The 19,234-nt window shown below is 41.2% G+C and overlaps 2 protein-coding genes across 4 annotated transcripts in view; one reads left to right on the top strand and one right to left on the bottom strand.

The window, feature by feature from the left end:
- Positions 1-1,352, top strand: LOC103087102 (protein FAM117A-like). The gene is given in 2 exon segments (XM_082931176.1): positions 1-775; positions 778-1,352. Coding segments are annotated over 2 exon segments (1,350 nt in total).
- Positions 1-19,234, bottom strand: part of SNX27 (sorting nexin 27) — an 82,755-nt gene that overhangs the window by 33,328 nt on the left and 30,193 nt on the right. The gene's annotated exons all lie outside the window — the stretch shown is intronic.

The raw sequence follows: 19,234 nt of genomic DNA, 5'->3' as shown, positions 1-19,234 counted from the left end.
ATGGCGGGGGCCGCAGTGGGCGGCAGAGGCGGAGGTGCCTGGGGGCCAGGGCGCGGAAGGGCAGGGGTCCTCCGGCGGGGCTGCTCTCCCCCAGTCCCCGCCGGCTGCCCCCGGGCTGGGCTTCAGCTGCTCAGGGCCACCGTCCCTTTCCAGCTGCAGCAGCCGCACCAGCGCCAGGACGGGGGTGGCCGCGCAGCCAGCGTCCCGTGTTCCGTGGCCCCAGAAAAGCCAGTGTGTAGGCCTCAGCCACCCCAGGTCCGGCGTACATTCTCCCTGGACACCATCCTCAGCTCCTATATTCTGGGCCAGTGGCCACGAGATGCTGATGGGGCCTTCACGGGCTGTACCAATGACAAGGCCACCCAGACGCCCCTGTCCTGGCAAGAGCTTGAAGGTGAGCGGGCCAGCTCGTGTACACACAAGCGCTCAGCGTCCTGGGGCAGCACAGACCACCGAAAAGAGATTACCAAGTTGAAGCAACAGCTGCAGAGGACAAAGCTTAGCCGCAGTGGGAAAGAGAAGGAGCGGGGCTCCCCTCTCCAAGGGGACCATGCTGTGCGGGGAGCACTGAGGGCATCCCCTCCCAGCTTCCCCTCAGGGTCCTCTGTCCTGCGACTGAGCCCCTGCCTGCACCGGAGCCTGGAAGGGCTCAACCAAGAGCTGGAGGAGGTGTTTGTGAAAGAGCAGGGTAAGGAGGAGCTGCTGCAGATCCTTGAAATCCCTGATGGACACCGAGCCCCAGCTCCCCCTCAGAGCGGCAGTTGTGATCATCCCCTCCTCCTGGAAACCTTGTCAGCTCTCCCTCCATGCCCCTGGCATCCCCCCAGCCTTCTGGCCAGACTGGCCGTGAGGAACACCAGGGTGCAGCCAAGGAGCTGACATCCATCCCCAGTGACAAAGCTTCCCCTCCAGGCCACCCAGCCTTCCTTGAAGAGGGCAGCCCATCTCCAGTCCTTGCCTTTGCCGACTCCCCTCGGCCCAATCACAGCTACATCTTCAAACGGGAACCCCCGGAAGGCTGTGAGAGACTGCGGGTGTTTGAAGAGGCCACGCCCCCAGGTCCTGACCTGGCCTTCCTGACTTCCTGTCCTGACAAGAACGAAGTCCATTTCAACCCAACCGACTCGGCTTTCTGCCCCGTCAGCTTGATGAAGCCCCTTTTCCCCAGCATGGGCTTCATTTTCCGTAACTGCCTCTCAAGCCCGGGGTCCCCCCTGCCCCCGGCCAGCCCCAGGCCACCGCCTCGGAAGGATCCAGAGGCCCCCAAGGCCTCCTCGCTGCCATTCGAGCCTTGGCAGCGCCCCCCACCGTCAGAAGAGCCTGTGCTTTTCCAGAGCTCCCTGGTGGTCTGAGGGCCCCACCCCCACTTCACCATGGAGACCAGTGCCTTGGTGGCAGGCCCCTCCCGAGCTGCCCTGAGATGGGGGATGAAGGAGCCCTTCCCTCCTGGCCTTTGAGCACTTTCATTTATTGTGTCAAAGCCCTGGGTCCTCTTTCCGATGAACCCCTGCCCCTTCGAATGTGAGGGGACCTGCCTCCTCCACTGGAAGCTGGGCAGCTCACAAGTCACACCCGTGTTCTTGTCACCTCTCTCACTTGGTGGAAAACTCACCCAGAAGGTCTTGGGTCCCCCACCCCTGGGTGTGAGTCCGAAGGACTGTGTATGGGGCCCTTGTCTTTATCATGGAGCAAGCTGGCCATGATTAAAGGAGAGGGGACACCACAGATTTCCTTACCTCTCCTCCCCAGACACAGACGAGGAGACCCGAATAGATTCCCCGATCCTCTCAGTCCCATCCCCCTACCTCCCTCTCATTGGAAGAGCTAACCAAAGCAGCTGGAAAGGGCCATAACACTTGATCAATCCAGCTGCTGGCAGAGGGGGAACAAGCGTTTTCCTAAGTGGCATTTTCATCTCGCTTTCACCCTAAGATTGTCTTAAGCAGCAGCCCAGCCCCAGGTGGGTAGTAGGGGAGAGGGAGAACTGGCATTCCTCTGGGTAGCAAGTGGTGACTCTCCACCCTCCACCTGCCCCAGGACTGGGCTGGATTAGAAAAATGCCTGTTTTTCTTGTATCGATGTAGAAACTCTATTTTCTCCCAAAGACACTATTTTTGCAGCTGTTTGAAGTTTGTGTATTTTCCATACTGCAGAGCTTACACAAAATCGAAGAAGAATGTTAATGTTCAAGTTTTATTATCCTGTGTTTAGAAGTTGTGTTTTTTTGTTTTTTGTTTTTTTGCAGATCTTGGTGTTAATAGATCAAATAAATAAGTATTCCCAGGGGGAAAAAAAAAAACTACAATGAGGTATCACCTCATGCCAGTCAGAATGGCTATCATCAAAAAATCTAGAAACAATAAATGCTGGAAAGGGTGTGGTGAAAAGGGAACACTCCTGCACTGTTGGTGGGAATGTAAATTGATAGAACCACTATGGAAAACTGTATGGAGGTTCCTTAAAAAACTAAAAATAGAACTACCATATGACCCAGCAATCCCACTACTGGACATATACCCAGAGAAAACCATAACTCAAAAAGAGACATGTACCACAATGTTCACTGCAGCACTATTTACAATAGCCAGGACATGGAAGCAACCTAAATGTCCATCGACAGATGAATGGATAAAGAAGATGTGGCACTTATATACAATGGAATATTACTTAGCCATAAAAAGAAACGAAATTGAGTTATTTGTAGTGAGGTGGATGGACCCAGAGTCTGTCATACAGAGTGAAGTAAGTCAGAAAGAGAAAAACAAATACTGTATTCTAACACATATATATGGAATCTAAACAAACAAACAAAAAAGGTACTGATGAACCTAGTTGCAGGGCAGGAATAAAGATGTAGACATAGAGAATGGACTTGAGGACACAGGGTGGGAGGGGGAAGCTGGGGCGCAGTGAGATTAGCATCAACATATATACACTACCGAATGTAAAACAGTTATGGGAAGCAGCAGCATAGCACAGGGAGATCAGCTCAGTGATTTGCGATGACCTAGAAGGGTGGGATAGGGAGGATGGGAGGGAGGCTCAAGAGGGAGGGGATATGGGGATATATGTATGCATATGGCTGATTCACTTTGGTGTGCAACAGAAACTAACACAGTATTGTGAAGTAATTATACTCCAATAAAGATCTATTAAAAAAAAAAGAATGTTCAGATTGCAAAGCCAGCTTCCAAGGGTAACAAGTTACAGCCCTCTTGAGATACTCTTTGCTGAGTTAGACCCCAATAAGGGAAAAGGAATGAATTACGAGTGGGCAAAGTGTACATTATCTGATCAGTGATCTAATTTTGTCTCTCTGGATTCTGCAAGTCAAAGTTTCAAACTTCAGCTTTGAAATCATTTCCAAATTTCTCAATAGGTAAATGTTGAAAATCCACGCCATGCCACTTCTCTCTTTATCCTCATGAGTTAATTCTATGGAATGAATGCCAGAAGACAGTAACTGATAAATTCTCACAATAGCACAAACCACTGAAGGGAAAGCAATTGTAGTAACATCTAGGCTCTGTATTCAATAGCAAAAACCAAAATTCCAGATATCAGAGATCTTTATTTTTGTTGATTCCTTAATCCCCACCTACAGATTTCTTAAGGCTTTTAAATGGTAACATCTCATTCTATGTAGGATCTGAATATTAAAATGTTCTCACTTTCTCAAACCTCTAGTAACCAACAGGAATTGTGCTACTGAACACACAGAAGAGACTCTCCTTATACAATGCAAAAGTGATTAGAAAAAAAGAATGATGACAATTTGGCCATGACAACATCACCCAAGTTCTGCTTACAAATGTCAAATAGACCCTGATCTAGTCCATGCTATTGATCTGAATGCAGCTTCAATGTACATTATGATCAACAAATTGTTTCCAATGCTACCTTGCCATTTAATCTTGTTTTTAGCTGAAAATTCATCTTCAAAAGGACACATTATTTGCTATTCATAAGCTGCTTATAATAGCAAAAGGAGATACAGCACTCTTAGCTGATTTCTGGGTGAAAGGTGTGAGATCCTTAACTAAGGGATTCTTTCCAAATACTGAAGTATTTAGGCTTCTTCTTGGAAAGAAAAAAAGCAAAAGGAAACAACATGATCCTAAAGAACTTAGGTTTAGTGTGTGTGTGTTTTCCCTAATGTGGGTCATAAATGGTATCTATTTTCTTTATTTGGACCTCAGGTGTACAGAACTGGATTAATCACAATCCTTGGTTCATAACACAGTCTCATTCTGGCAAACTCTTTGGATATTTAATTTGGTTATTTTTATTTTACTTTTATTTTTTATTTTTTTGACCATGCCACACATCATGTGGGATCTTAGTTCCCCAACCAGGGATTGAACCTGTGCCACCTGCAGTGGAAGCGTGGAGTCTTAACCACTGGAGCACCACGGAAGTCCCAATTTAGTTATTTTTAACATTGTGAAAAGCAAACTAAAAGCTAAGACCTTGACAAAAACATTTCTAACCATATAGTCTCTGCCTCCTTCACCCTATCTCCCTGTTTCTCTAACTCCCAAAATTATTATGCTCAACCATGTTTCATTATTCCCTTGTTTTTCTTTTTATACTTTTTTCCTGCATTTATTTGTAATCCTTATATTTTTTATTTTAATTTTTGAAGGGTATTTTAGTTTTATGAAAAGGCTATCATGCAGAATGAGACCTTTTGGGACTTATTTTTTCACTTAGTCTCATCCACAATGTTATATATCTTTGTTGTTTATTCTGTTGTATACGACACTTCATTGTTTTGCTTTTCAAAAATCTGTTCTGTTGATGGGTATTCAGGTTGTTTCTGGGTTTTACTACTTCTTAGTTTTGGCTATTATGAACAATGCTGCTATGAACATTTGTGCATATGTCCCCTGAAGTACATATATAAGAGATTCTCCTGGGTATACCCTACGAGAGGAACTGCAGAGTTATAAGGTATGTGAATATTCAACCTAAGGAGATAATGCCAAACTGTAAGCTAAAGCAGTTACATCAATTTTTACTCCTTTCAGTAATAATATAAAAAGATCCTCCTAATTTTTGCCAGTGGAATGGGTATGAAAAGATTTCTCACTATGGTCCTAATTTACATTGCCATGATTACTAATGATGCTGATCATCACCTCTCCATATATTTATTGGCCAGCTGCCCAGGGATCCAGCCCCACCTACCACTGGGTCAATATCAACTCTGGGAAACCCTGGGCCCCACAGCCAGCGAAGTGAGGAATTGGCCCCACTCACCAGCAGGCTGACACCAGCCCCAGAACCTTCCCAGGACATGGCCCCACCCACCAGTCACTGGCAACTTCTGCACTAGGCAAGGCCTGGCAACCAACCTGATCAGGGGCCATCCATGCTTACCAATGCACCCACAGTAGTCAGCCTGACACAACAGAAGGGCCCATGCAGCCCACATAGATGGCACCCCTAAAGCATATAGGTCTGGTGACCAGAGGGGAGTATGCTGCTGGCCCATAGGCATTTCCTACATAAGGCCACTTCTCCACGATCAGGAAACATACCAACCTACCAAATACATAGAAATAAGAACACAGAATTTGGCAAAATGAGGCGATAGAGGAATATGTTCCAAACAAAGAAACAAGACAAAACCCTAGAAGAAGAACTAAGTGAAATGGAGATAAACAATTTATGCAATAGAGTTCAAGGTAATGATCATAAAAATGTTCAAAGAACTTTGGAGAAGACTGGATGAACACAGTGAGAAGTTAGAAGTTTCTAACAAAGAGTTAGAAAATATAAAGAAGAACCAACCAGGGATGAAAAATACAATAACTAAAATTAAAAATACACTAGAAGGATTCAACAGGAGATTAGATGATACAGAGGAATGGATCAGAAAACTGGAAGACAGAGTGGAGGAAATCACTCAAGCTGAACAGAAAAAAGGACAAATAATTTTAAAAAATGAGGACAGTTTAAGACACCTCTAGGACAACATCAAGCTTATAACATTCACATAACAGGGGTCCCAGAAGGAGAAGAGAGAGAAAAAGGTGCAGAGAACATATTTGTAGACATAATAGCTAAAAACTTCCTTAACTTGGGAAAGAAAGCGGACATCCATATCCAGGAGGCACAGAGAGTCCCAAACAAGATCAACCCAAAGAGGACCACACCAAGACACACTGTAATTAAAACAGCAAAAATTAAAGATAAAGAGAGAATATTAAAAGCAGCAAGGGAAAAGCAACTAGTTATGCACAAGGGAACTCCCATAAAGCTATCAGTTGACTTTTCAGCAGAAACTCTGCAGGCCAGAAGGGAGTGGCACAATATATTTACAGTGATGAAAAGAAAAAACCTACAACCAAGAATACTCTACCTGGCAAATTATTCAATAATTTAAATAATTATTCAAATCATTCAGATTTGAAGGAGAAATCAAAAGTTTTACAGACAGGAAAAAGCTGAAAGAGTTTAGCACCATGAAACCAACTTTACAAGAAATGTTAAAGGGATGTCTCTATGCAGAAAAGACCACAACTAGAAAGAAGAAATTATGAAAGGAAAAATCTCGTTGGTAAAGGCAAACATACAATGAAGGTAGTTGATCAGCCACTTATAAAGCTAGTAGGAAGGTTAAAAGACAAAAGTATCGTAATCATCAATATCACAATAAGCAGTAAATGGATACACACACCAAAAAAGGATGTACAAGATGATGTTAAAAACAGTAAACGTGGTGCTTCCCTGGTGGCGCAGTGGTTGAGAGTCCACCTGCCGATGCAGAAGACACAGGTTCGTGCCCCGGTTCAGGAAGATCCCACATGCCGCGGAGTGGCTGGGCCCATGAGCCATGGCCGCTGAGCCTGCGCATCCGGAGCCTGTGCTCCACAACGGGAGAGGCCACAACAGTGAGAGGCCCACGTACCGCAAAAAAAACAAAAAACAAAACAAACAAACAAACAAACAAAACAGTAAATGTGGCGAGGAGTAAAAATGCAGGCTTGTTAAAATGCATTCGAGGGGCTTCCCTGGTGGCACAGTGGTTGAGAGTCCACCTGCCGATGCAGGGGACATGGGTTTGTGCCCCGGTCCAGGAAGATCCCACATGCCGCGGAGCGGCTGGGCCCGTGAGCCATGGCCGCTGAGCCTGCGTGTCCGGAGCCTGTGCTCTGCAACGGGAGAGGCCACAACAGTGAGAGGCCCGCGTTACCGCCAAAAAAAAAAAAAAAAGCATTCGAAATTAAGAGATCAGCAACTTAAAATAATCATATAAATAGACGGACAGATAGATTGCTATATATAAACTTCATGGTAAGTACAAACCAAAAGTCTAGAAAAGATATACACACAAAGAAGAGAAAGGAACCCAAACATAACACTAAAGATATGGAAAGAGAGCAAAAAAAGAAAAAGAAAAGAAAAGAACAGTAAAAGCCATAAAAATAACCCCAAAACAATAAAATGGCAATAAGTACAAACCTATCAATAATTACTGCAAATGTAAATGGGCTAAATGCTCCAATCAAAAGACATAGGGGCTTCCCTGGTGGCGCAGTGGTTGAGAGTCCGCCTGCTGATGCAGGGGACACGGGTTTGTGCCCCAGTCCGGGAAGATCTCACATGCCAGGGAGTGGCTGGGCCCGTGAGCCAAGGCCGCTGAGCCTGCGCGTTGGAGCCTGTGCTCTGCAAAGGGAGAGGCCACAAAAGGGAGAGGCTCCCATAAAGAAAAAAAAAAAAAAAGACAGAGAGTGGGGCTTCCCTGGCGGCGCAGTGGTTGAGGGTCCACCTGCTGAGGCAGGGGGTGCGGGGTCGGGCCCCGGTCTGGGAGGATCCCACATGCTGCGGAGCGGCTGGGCCCGTGAGCCAAGGCCGCTGAGCCTGCGCGTTGGAGCCCGTGCTCTGCAACAGGAGAGGGCACAACAGTGAGAGGCCCGCGTACCGCAAAAAAAAAAAAACAAAAAAAAGACACAGAGTTGCTGAATGGATACAAAAACAAGAACCATATATTTGCTGCCTAAAAGAGACTTACTTCAGATCTAAAGACACACACGGGCAGAAAGTGAGGGAACAGAAAAAGGTACTCCATGCAAATGAAAATGTAAAGTAAGCTAGGACAGCAATACTTGTATCAGACCAAACAGACTATAAAACAAGGTCTGTAATAAGAGATAAAGGACATTACATAACGATCAACAAATCAATCCAAGAAGAAGATATAACAACTGTAAATATATATGCACCCAATATAGAAGCACTGAATACATAAAGCAAATATTAATAGACACAAAGGGGGAGAAACTGACAGTAACACAATGATAGTAGGGGACTTTAACACCCCACCTAAAACAATGGACAGATGATCCAAACAGAAAATCAATAACAGAACACTAGCCTTAACCCATTAGATTAGATAGACTTAACAGATATATATCCATCCAAATGCAGCAAATTGCTCATTCTTTTCAAGTGCACATGGAACATTCTCCAGAATAGATAACATGCTAGGTTACAAATCAAGTCTCAGTAAATTTAAAACTGAAACCATATCAAGCATCTTTTCTGGCCACAATGCTATGAGACTAGAAATGAACTACAAGAAAAAACTGCAAAAAACACAAACACATGGAGGCTAAACAATGTGCTACTCAAAAACCAATGGGTCACTGAAGAAATCAAAGAAATTTAAAAATACCTGGAGACAAATGAAAACAAAAACACAACAATCCAAAATCTATGTGATGCAGGAAAAGCAGTTCTAAGAGGGAAGTTTATAGTGATACAAGCCTACCACAGGAAAAAAGAAATATCTCAAATACACAAGCTAATTTTACACCTAAAGTAACTAGAAAAAGAGCAAACAAAACAAAGTTAGTAGAAGAAATCATACAGATCAGAGAAGAAATAAATGAAATAGAGACTAAATAACAACAATGACAACAACAAAACAATAGAAAAACTGATGAAACTAAGAGCTGGTTCCTTGGTGTGACATTTTTAAAGTACCGAAAGAAAAAACCATCATCCCAGAATTGTATGCCCTGTAAAAATATCTTTCAAACATAAGGGCGGACCAGAGGGCAGAGAGTAGAAGCAAGAAGAACTACAATCCTGCAGCCTGTGGAACAAAAACCACATTCACAGAAAGATAGACAAGATGAAAAGCCAGAGGGCTATGTATCAGATGAAGGAACAAGATAAAATCCCAGAAAAACAATTAAATGAAGTGGAGATAGGCAACCTTCCAGAAAAAGAATTCAGAATAATGATAGTGAAAATGACCCAGGACCTCGGAAAAAGAATGGAGGCAAAGATCGAGAAGATGCAAGAAATGTTTAACAAAGACTTAGAAGAAGTAAAGAACAAACAAACAGAGATGAACAATACAATAACTGAAATGAAAACTACACTAGAAGGAATCAATAGCAGAATAACTGAGGCAGAAGAACGGATAAGTGACCTGGAAGACAGAATGGTGGAATTCACTGCTGCAGAACAGAATAAAGAAAAAACAATGAAAAGCAATGAAGACAGCCTAAGAGACCTCTGGGACAACATTAAACGCAACAACATTCGCATTATAGGGGTCCCAGAAGGAGAAGGGAGAGAGAAAGGACCAGAGAAAATATTTGAAGAAATTATAATCGAAAACTTCCCTAACATGGGAAAGGTAATAGCCGCCCAAGTCCTTACAAGTTCAGGAAGCGCAGAGTCCCATACAGGATAAACCCAAGGAGAAACACGCCGACAAATAGTAATCAAACTGGCAAAAATTAAAGACAAAGAAAAATTACTGAAAGCAGCAAGGGTAATACGACAAATAACATACAAGGGAACTCCCATAAGGTTAACAGCTGATTTCTCAGCAGAAACTCTACAAGCCAGAAGGGAGTGGCATGATATACTTAAAGTGATGAAAAGGAAGAAGCTACAACCAAGATTCCTCTACCGGGCAAGGATCTCATTCAGATTCTCTGGAGAAATCAAAAGCTTTACAGAGAAGCAAGAGCTAAGAGAATTCAGCACCACCAGACCAGCTCTACAACAAATGCTAAAGGAACTTCTCTAAGTGGGAAACATAAGAGAAGAAAAGGACCTACAAAAACAAACCCAAAACAATTAAGACAATGGTCACAGGAACATACATATCCATAATTACCTTAAATGTGAATGGATTAAATGCTCCAACCAAAAGACAAAGGCTTGCTGAATGGATACAAAAACAAGACCCATATATATGCTGTCTACAAGAGACCCACTTCAGACGTAGGGACACATACAGACTGAAAGAGACAGGATGGAAAAAGATATTCCATGCAAATGGAAATCAAAAGAAAGCTGGAGTAACAATATTCATATCAGATAAAATAGACTTTAAAATAAAGAATGTTACAAGAGACAAGGTCGGACACTACATAATGATCAAGGGATGAATCCAAGAAGAAAATATAACAATTATAAATATACATGCACCCGACACAGGAGCACCTCAATTCATAAGGCAACTGCTAACACCTCTAAAAGAGGAAATCGACAGCAACACAATAATAGTGGGGAAATTTAACACCTCACTTACACCAATGGACAGATCATCCAAAATGAAAATAAATAAGGAAACACAAGCTTTAAATGACACAATAGACCAGATAGATTTAATTGATATTTTTAGGATATTCCATCCCAAAACAGCAGATTATACTTTCTTCTGAAGTGCGCATGGAACATCCTCCAGGAGAGATCACATCTTGGGTCACAAATCAAGCCTCAGTAAATTTAAGAAAACTAAAATCATATCAAGCATCTTTTCTGACCACAATGCTATGAGATTAGAAATGAATTACAGGGAAAAAAAGTAAAAAACACAAACACATGGAGGCTAAAGAATACATTACTAAATAACCAAAAGATCACTGAAGAAATCAAAGAGGAAATCAAAAAATACCTAGAGACAAACGACAATTAAAACACAATGATCCAAAACCTATGGGATACAGCAAAAGCAGTTCTAAGAGGGAAGTTTATAGCTATACAAGCCTACATCAAGAAACAGGAAAAATCAAAATGTTAAAAAAAAATTAAAAAAAATTAAAAAAAGAAACAGGAAAAATCTCAAATAAACAATCTAACCTTACACCTAAAGGAGAAAGAAGAACAAACAAAACCCAAAGTTAGCAGAAGGAAAGAAATCATAAAGATCAGAGCAGAAATAAATGAAATAGAAACAAAGAAAACAATACCACAGATCAATAAAACTAAAAGCTGGTTCTTTGAGAAGATAAACAAAATTGATAAACCATTAGCCAGACTCACCAAGAAAAAGAGGGAGAGGACTCAAATCAATAAAATTAGAAATGAAAAAGGAGAAGTTACAACAGACACCACAGAAATACAGAGCATCCTAAGAGACAACTACAAGCAACTCTATGCCAATAAAATGGACAACCTGGAAGAAATGGACAAATTCTTAGAAAGGTATAACCTTCCAAGACTAAACCAGGAAGAAATAGAAAATATGAACAAACCAATCACAAGTAATGAAATTGAAACTGTGATTAAAAATCTTCCAACAAACAAAAGTCCAGGACCAGATGGCTTTCCAGGTGAATTCTATCAAACATTTAGAGAAGAGCTAACACCCATCCTCCTCAAACTCTTCCAAAAAATTGCAGAAGAAGGAACACTCCCAAACTCATTCTATGAGGCCACCATCACCCTGATACCAAAACCAGACAAAGATACTACAAAAAAAAGAAAATTACAGACCAATATCACTGATGAATATAGATGCAAAACTCCTCAACAAAATACTAGCAAAGAGAATCCAATAACACATTAAAAGGATCATACACCATGATCAAGTGGGATTTATCCCAGGGATGCAAGGATTCTTCAATATATGCAACTCAATCAATGTGATACAGCATATTAACGAAGTGAAAAATAAAAACCATATGATCATCTCAATAGATGCAGAAAAAGCTTTTGACAAAATTCAACACCGGTTTATGATAAAAACTCTGCAGAAAGTGGGCACAGAGGGAACCTACCTCAACATAATAAAGGCCATATACGACAAACCACAGCAAACATCATTCTCAATGGTGAAAAACTGAAAGCATTTCCTCTAAGATCAGGAACAAGACACGGATGTCCACTCTCACCACTATTATTCAATATAGTTTTGGAAGTCCTAGCCACGGCAATCAGAGAAGAAAAAGAAATAAAAGGAATACAAATTGGAGAAGAAGAAGTAAAACTGTCACTGTTTGCAGATAACATGATACTATACATAGAGAATCCTAAAGATGCAACCAGAAAACTACTAGAGCTAATCAATGAATTTGGTAAAGTATCAGGATACAAAATTAATGCACAGAAATCTCTTGCATTCCTATACACTAATAATGAAAAATCCAAAAGAGAAATTAAGGAAACACTCCCATTTACCATTGCAACAAAAAGAATAAAATACCTAGGAATAAACCTACCAAGGGAGACAAAAGACCTGTATGCAGAGAACTATAAGACAGTGATGAAAGAAATTAAAGATGATAACAAGAGATGAAGAGATATACCATGTTCTTGGATTGGAAGAATCAATATTGAGAAAATGACTATACTACCCAAAGCAATCTACAGATTCAATGCAATCCCTATCAAATTACCAATGGCATTTTTTACGAAACTAGAAAAAAAATCTTAAAATTTGTATGGAGACACAAAAGACCCTGAACAGCCAAAGCAGTCTTGAGGGAAAAAAACGGAGCTGGAGGAATTCAACTCCCTGACTTCAGACTATATTACAAAGCTACAGTAATCAAGAAAATATGGTACTGGCACAAAAACAGAAACACAGATCAATGGAACAAGATAGAAAGCCCAGAGATAAACCCATGCACCTATGGTCAACTAATCTATGACAAAGGAGGCAAGGATATATAGTGGAGAAAAGACAGCCTCTTCAATAAGTGGTGCCGGGAAAACTGGACAGGTACATGTAAAAGAATGAAATTAGAACACTAACACCACACACGAAAATAAATTCAAAATAGAGACCTACACATAAGACCGGACACTATAAAACTCTTAGAGGAAAACATAGGAAGAACATTCTTTGACATAACTCACAGCAAGATCTTTTTTGATCCACCTCCTAGAGTAATGGAAATAAAAACAGAAATAAACAAATGGGACCTAATGAAACTTCAAAGCTTTTGCACAGCAAAGGAAACCACAGGGCTTCCCTGGTGGCGCAGTAATTGAGAATCTGCCTGCCAATGCAGGGGACACGGGTTCGAGCCCTGGTCTGGGAAGATCCCACATGCCGCGGAGCAACTAGGCCCGTGAGCCACAATTACTGACCCTGCGCATCTGGAGCCTGTGCTCCACAACAAGAGAGGCCTCGACGGTGAGAGGCCTGCGCACTGCCATGAAGAGTGGCCCCCACTTGCCGCAACTAGAGAAAGCCCTCGCACAGAAACGAAGACCCAACACAGCCATAAATAAATAAATAAAATTTTAAAAAAAAAAGGAAACCATAAACAAGATGAAAAGACAACCCTCAGAATCGGAGAAAATATTTGCAAATGAATCAACAGACAAAGGATTAATCTCCAAAATATATAAACAGCTCATGCAGCTCAATATTAAAAAAACAAACAACCCAATCCAAAAACGGGCAGAAGACCTAAATAGAAATTTCTCCAAAGAAGACATACAGATGGCCAAGGAGCACATGAAAAGCTCCTCAACATCACTAATTATTAGAGAAATGCAAATCCAAACTACAATGAGGTATCACCTCACACCAGTTAGAACGGGCATCATCAGAAAATCTACAAACAATAAATGCTGGAAAGGGTGTGGAGAAAAGGGAACCCTCTTGCACTGTTGGTGGGAATGTAAATTGATACAGCCACTATGGAGAACAGTATGGAGGTTCCTTAAAAAACTAAAAATAGAATTACCATATAACCCAGCAATCCCACTACTGGGCATATACCCGTAGAAAACCATAATTCAAAAAGACACATGCACCCCAATGTTCACTGCAGCACTGTTTACAATAGCCAGGTCATGGAAGCAACCTAAATGCCCACTGATAGACGAATGGATAAAGAAGATGTGGTACATATATACAATGGAATATTACTCAGCTCTAAAAAGGAACGATATTGGGTTATTTGTTGAGATGTGGATGGATCTAGAGACTGTCATACAGAGTGAAGTCAGAAAGAAAAAAAACAAATATCGTATATTGACGCATATATGTGGAACCTAGAAAAATGGTACAGATGAACCAGTCTGCAGGGCAGAAATTGAGACACAGATGTAGAGAACAATTGTATGGACACCAAGGGGGGAAAGCGGCGGGGGTAGGGTGGGGATGGTGGTGTGATGAATTGGGCGATTGGGACTGACATGTATACAGTGATGTGTATAAAATTGATGACTAATAAGAATCTGCTGTATAAAAAAATAAAAATTCAAAAATTTAAAAAGAAAAAAGGAATATGAAAAAGAGTATATATAGATATATATATAGAGAGAGATATATGTATGTATAACTGAGTCAATTTGCTGTACAGCAGAAACTGGCACAGCATTGTAAATCAACTACACTTCAATAAGTTTTTTTTTTTTTTTTTTTTGCGGTACGTGGGCCTCTCACTGTTGTGGCCTCTCCCGTTGCGGAGCACAGGCTCCGGATGCGCAGGCTCAGCGGCCATGGCTCACGGGCCTAGCCGCTCCGTGGCATGTGGGATCTTCCCGGACCGGGGCACGAACCCGTGTCCCCTGCATCAGCAGGTGGACTCTCAACCACTGCGCCACCAGGTAAGCCCCAATAAAATTTTTAAAATAAATAAATAAAAACCTCCTAAGGGAAAATGAAACTAGACCCTTTAAAACCCAGCTCTTACCACAGGTTTAGTTTGGGTCAAGTTGTGTCCCTGACATAACTGCACATTTTAAAAAGGTGTCAGAACACAACTTACAAGCTCCGAAAAAAAAAAAGACATAAGGGTGAAATAAAGACGTTTTCAGATCAACAAAAGCTGAGAGAATTCACTGCCAGCAGATCTACACTACAAGAATATTAACGGAAATTCTTCAGGCAGAGTCAATATGATACCAGATGGAAACTGCAGTTACACAAAGGAACGAAGGACACCAGGAATGGTAAATATGTGCTTGAATATAAAGAAACTCTTCTCATTTTCAATCTCTTTAATTATTTTTTTAATATTTATTGACTTAGGCTGTGCCAGGTCTTAGCTGCGGCACACGGGATCTTCGTTGTGGCGTGTTTAGTTGCCACATGCGGGATCTTTAGTTGCAGTATGTGGGCTTCTTAGTTACAGCATGCAGACTCTTAGTTGTAGCACATGGACTCCTAGTTGCAGCGTGCGGACTCTTAGTTGCGGCATGCATGTGGGATCTAGTTCCCAGACCAGGGATCAAACCCAGGCCCCCTGCACTGGGAGTACAGATTCTTACCCAGTGGACCACCAGGGAAGTCCCCTCTTTAATTATTTAAAGCAAAGACAACAACAAAATATCATGGACTTTATAGTACATATAGAAGTAAAATGTATAACAACAGCACAAAGGATAGAAGGTGGAAATGAAATGTACTTCTATAAAATTCTTATACTAAATGAGAAGTAATATTGTATTATTTGAAGATAATACTTTAAAAGATGTATCCTGTAAATGTACAACAACCACTAACAAAATAAAACAACAATTATATGGAGATAATATGGGATCATTAAAAATACTCTATTAATCTAAAAGAAGGCAAGAAAGGAGGAAAAAAGGAATAAAGAACACATGAGATATAGATAATAAAGAATATGGTAGATTTAAACCTAACTACATCAATAATTATACTGGGACTTCCCTGGTGGCACAGTGGTTAAGAATCCGCCTACCAACGCAGGGGACACGGGTTCGAGCCCTGGTCCGGGAAGATCCCACATGCCACAGAGCAACTAAGCCTGTGCGCCGCAACTACTGAGCCTGCACTCTAGAGCCCGCGAGCCACAACTACTGAACCCATGTGCCACAACTACTGAGCCTGCACTCTAGAGTCTGCGAGCCACAACTACTGAAGCCCACGCGCCTATAGCCTGTGCTCCGCAACAAGAGAAGCCACCGCAATGAGAAGCCCGCGCACCACAATGAAGAGTAGCCCCTGCTCGCCATAACTAGAGAAAGCCTGTGCACAGCAAAGAAGACCCCATGCAGCCAAAAATAAATTATTTAAAAATAAATAAGTAAAATAATTATACTAAGTATGTAGACTATACACTCCAAGTAAAAGACCAAGATTGCCAGATTGCACAAAAAAAGCAATACACAACTATATGGTGTCTACAAGAAACTCATTTTAAGTATAATTATACAGATAGGTTAAAAGTAAAAGAATGGAAAAGATACCCAATGAAAACAATAACCAAAAGAAAGCTGAAGTGGCTATTAGTGGCTATATGTTAATAGTAGAGAAAGAGTTCAGAACAAAGAACAATGCAAGAGATGTTTAAGGTGTCAATTCATCAAGAAGACATAATGACTTCATTATACATAAAGAAAAAAATGGCTAGAACTGAAGATCCTGCTTCAGGTAAACTCCCTATAGACCAACTCTCCCAGTAAACAACTACAAGCTCTGGAAAAAATACAAAAACCAATAACCTGAGGATTCTGAATGGTACACTAAAATTGTAAAGGGGAGTCAAAACATGAAGCAATTGACAGAGTTGGGGAGTTTCCTGCTTTTAGGGGATTTTGCCCTGATAGTGGGCATCAGTCACAAATTAGCATAACTTAAGCAACTAAAACTCCAAGAAAAACTGTGACATCTTTCTGGCCAGAGGAAAGAGAGGAAGGTTCTGGGCAATCATGGATGCCACCAAAATGAGTGGAGAATCCCAAAAGAGACAGAAGCAGAAAAGGGGATGCCTTAATTCTGTGAACAAACATCACATACATCTCAGGCTGATCCCTCCCAAAATGATATATACACAAGACAGACTCAAAAGTAGCACAGCAAAAGCTGAAAGAATTGAAATGAGACTTGAAGTGCAACTCACATAAGCTGACACAGCTTACAGTTAACTGCCAAGTAAAACAAACACATCAATATTCCTCAAAGGAATATCACAGAATCCAGAGTCTACACAATGTAACATTCACGATACCCAGGATACAATCCAAAATTACTCACTGTACAAAGAACCAAGAAGATATGACCCATTCCCAGGGAAAAAGACACTAAAAAGAAAACAACATCAAAATGACATAAATATTAAAATGTTCAGACATACACTCAATGGAACAGAACAGTATACAGAAATAAAACCACACATATATGTTCAACTGATCTTCAACAAAAAATGTCAAGGTATTTCAGTGTGGAAAGAATATTCTTTCCAACACAAGTTGCTAAAACTGGATACCCATATGGGGAAAAAAAATAACCCTGACCCTTATATCATACAATATACAACAATCAACTCAAAATGGATAACAGACCTAAACATAAGAATAAAACTATGATGCGGCCACTTTGGAAAACGGTTTGGCATTTCCTCAAAAGGTTAAACAGAAGAGTTACCATATGACCCAGCAATTCTACTCCTAAGTATTTCTTTCCAAGAGAAATGAAAACAGGTATCCACACAAAAACTCATACACACATGCTCATACCAGCATTATACACAGAGGCAAAAAATATAAAGAACCCCAAATGTCCATCAATTGAAGAACAGATAAATTAAATGTGCTATATTCATACAATGGAGTGTCATTTGGCTGATACATGCTACAACATGGATAAACCTTGAAAATACATATGGCTTCACTTACATGAAACATCCAGAATAGGCAAATCTATAGAGATGGAAAGTAGATTAGTGGTTGCCTAGGACTAGAGGGGATAGGAGGTTTGGAGAATGATGGCTAAAGGGTATAGAGTTTCTTTTTTTTTTTTTTTTTTAATAAATTTATTTATTTATTTATGGCTGTGTTGGGTCGTCGTTTCTGTGAGAGGGCTTTCTCCAGTTGCGGTGAGCAGGGGCCACTCTTCATGGCGGTGTGCGGGACTCTCACTGTCGCGGCCTCTCGTTGCGGAGCACAGGCTCCAGACGCACAGGCTCAGTAGCTGTGGCTCACGGGCCTAGATGCTCCACGGCATGTGGGATTCTCCAAGACCAGGGCTCGAACCTGTGTCCCCTGCATTGGCAGGCAGATTCTCAACCACTGCACCACCAGGGAAGCCCCTAGAGTTTCTTTTTGAGATGATGAAAATGTTCTAAAATTGTGGTGATAGTTGCACAATTCTGTGAGCATATTAAGAACCACTGAATTGTACACTTTAAATGGGTGAATTTATGGTATGTGAATCATACCTCGAAATAAAGTTATTACACAATCAGAAAGCTAAAACTATAAAACTTTTATAAGAAAACATAAAAGATTTGTGTTCTTGAGGTAGGCAGATTTCTTAGAACACAAAAAGCATTATTCATAAAAGAAAGAAAATGACAAACTACACTTCATCAGAGTTTAAAACTTGTTTTTTTGAAAGACACTGTTAAAAATAAAATAAAAAGGCAAGCCTCAGACTGGGAGAAATATTTTACAAAGCATTTATCTGATAAAAGACTTATATACAGTATACATAAATAACACAACAAAATAATAATAAGACAAACAGCCCTTTTTTTTTTTTTTTTTTTCCGGTACGCAGGCCTCTCCCGTTGCGGAGCACAGGATCCAGACACGCAGGCTCAGCGGCCATGGCTCACGGATCCAGACACGCATGGCTCCGCGGCATGTGGGATCTTCCCGGCCCGGGGCATGAACCCGTGTCCCCTGCATCGGCAGGCGGACTCTCAACCACTGCGCCACCAGGGAAGCCCCAGCCCAATTTTTTAAATGGGCAAGAGCAGAACAGATACTTTAACAATGAAGATATAAGAAAAGCCATTAAGCACATGAAAATACACTCATCATGAGTCATTAGGCAAATGCAAAATTAAAATCAGAATGAAATACCACTATACTCACTAGAATGGCTAGAATTTAAAAAACTGAAAATACCAAGTGTTCAAGAGGTTATGGAGCAACTGGAACTCTCCACTACAGATGAGAATACAAAAACAGTACAGCCTCTTTGGAAAACAGTTTGACAATTTCTCATTTGACCCTGCAATTCCACTTCTAGCTGTGTATGTACTCA

The sequence above is a fragment of the Lipotes vexillifer genome, unplaced genomic scaffold, assembly GCF_000442215.2.
Source record: "Lipotes vexillifer unplaced genomic scaffold, Lipotes_vexillifer_v1.1 scaffold209, whole genome shotgun sequence".
NCBI lineage: Eukaryota > Metazoa > Chordata > Mammalia > Artiodactyla > Lipotidae > Lipotes > Lipotes vexillifer.
Note: the sequence above shows the minus strand (reverse complement) of the source record. Positions and strands in the feature narration are given on the sequence as shown.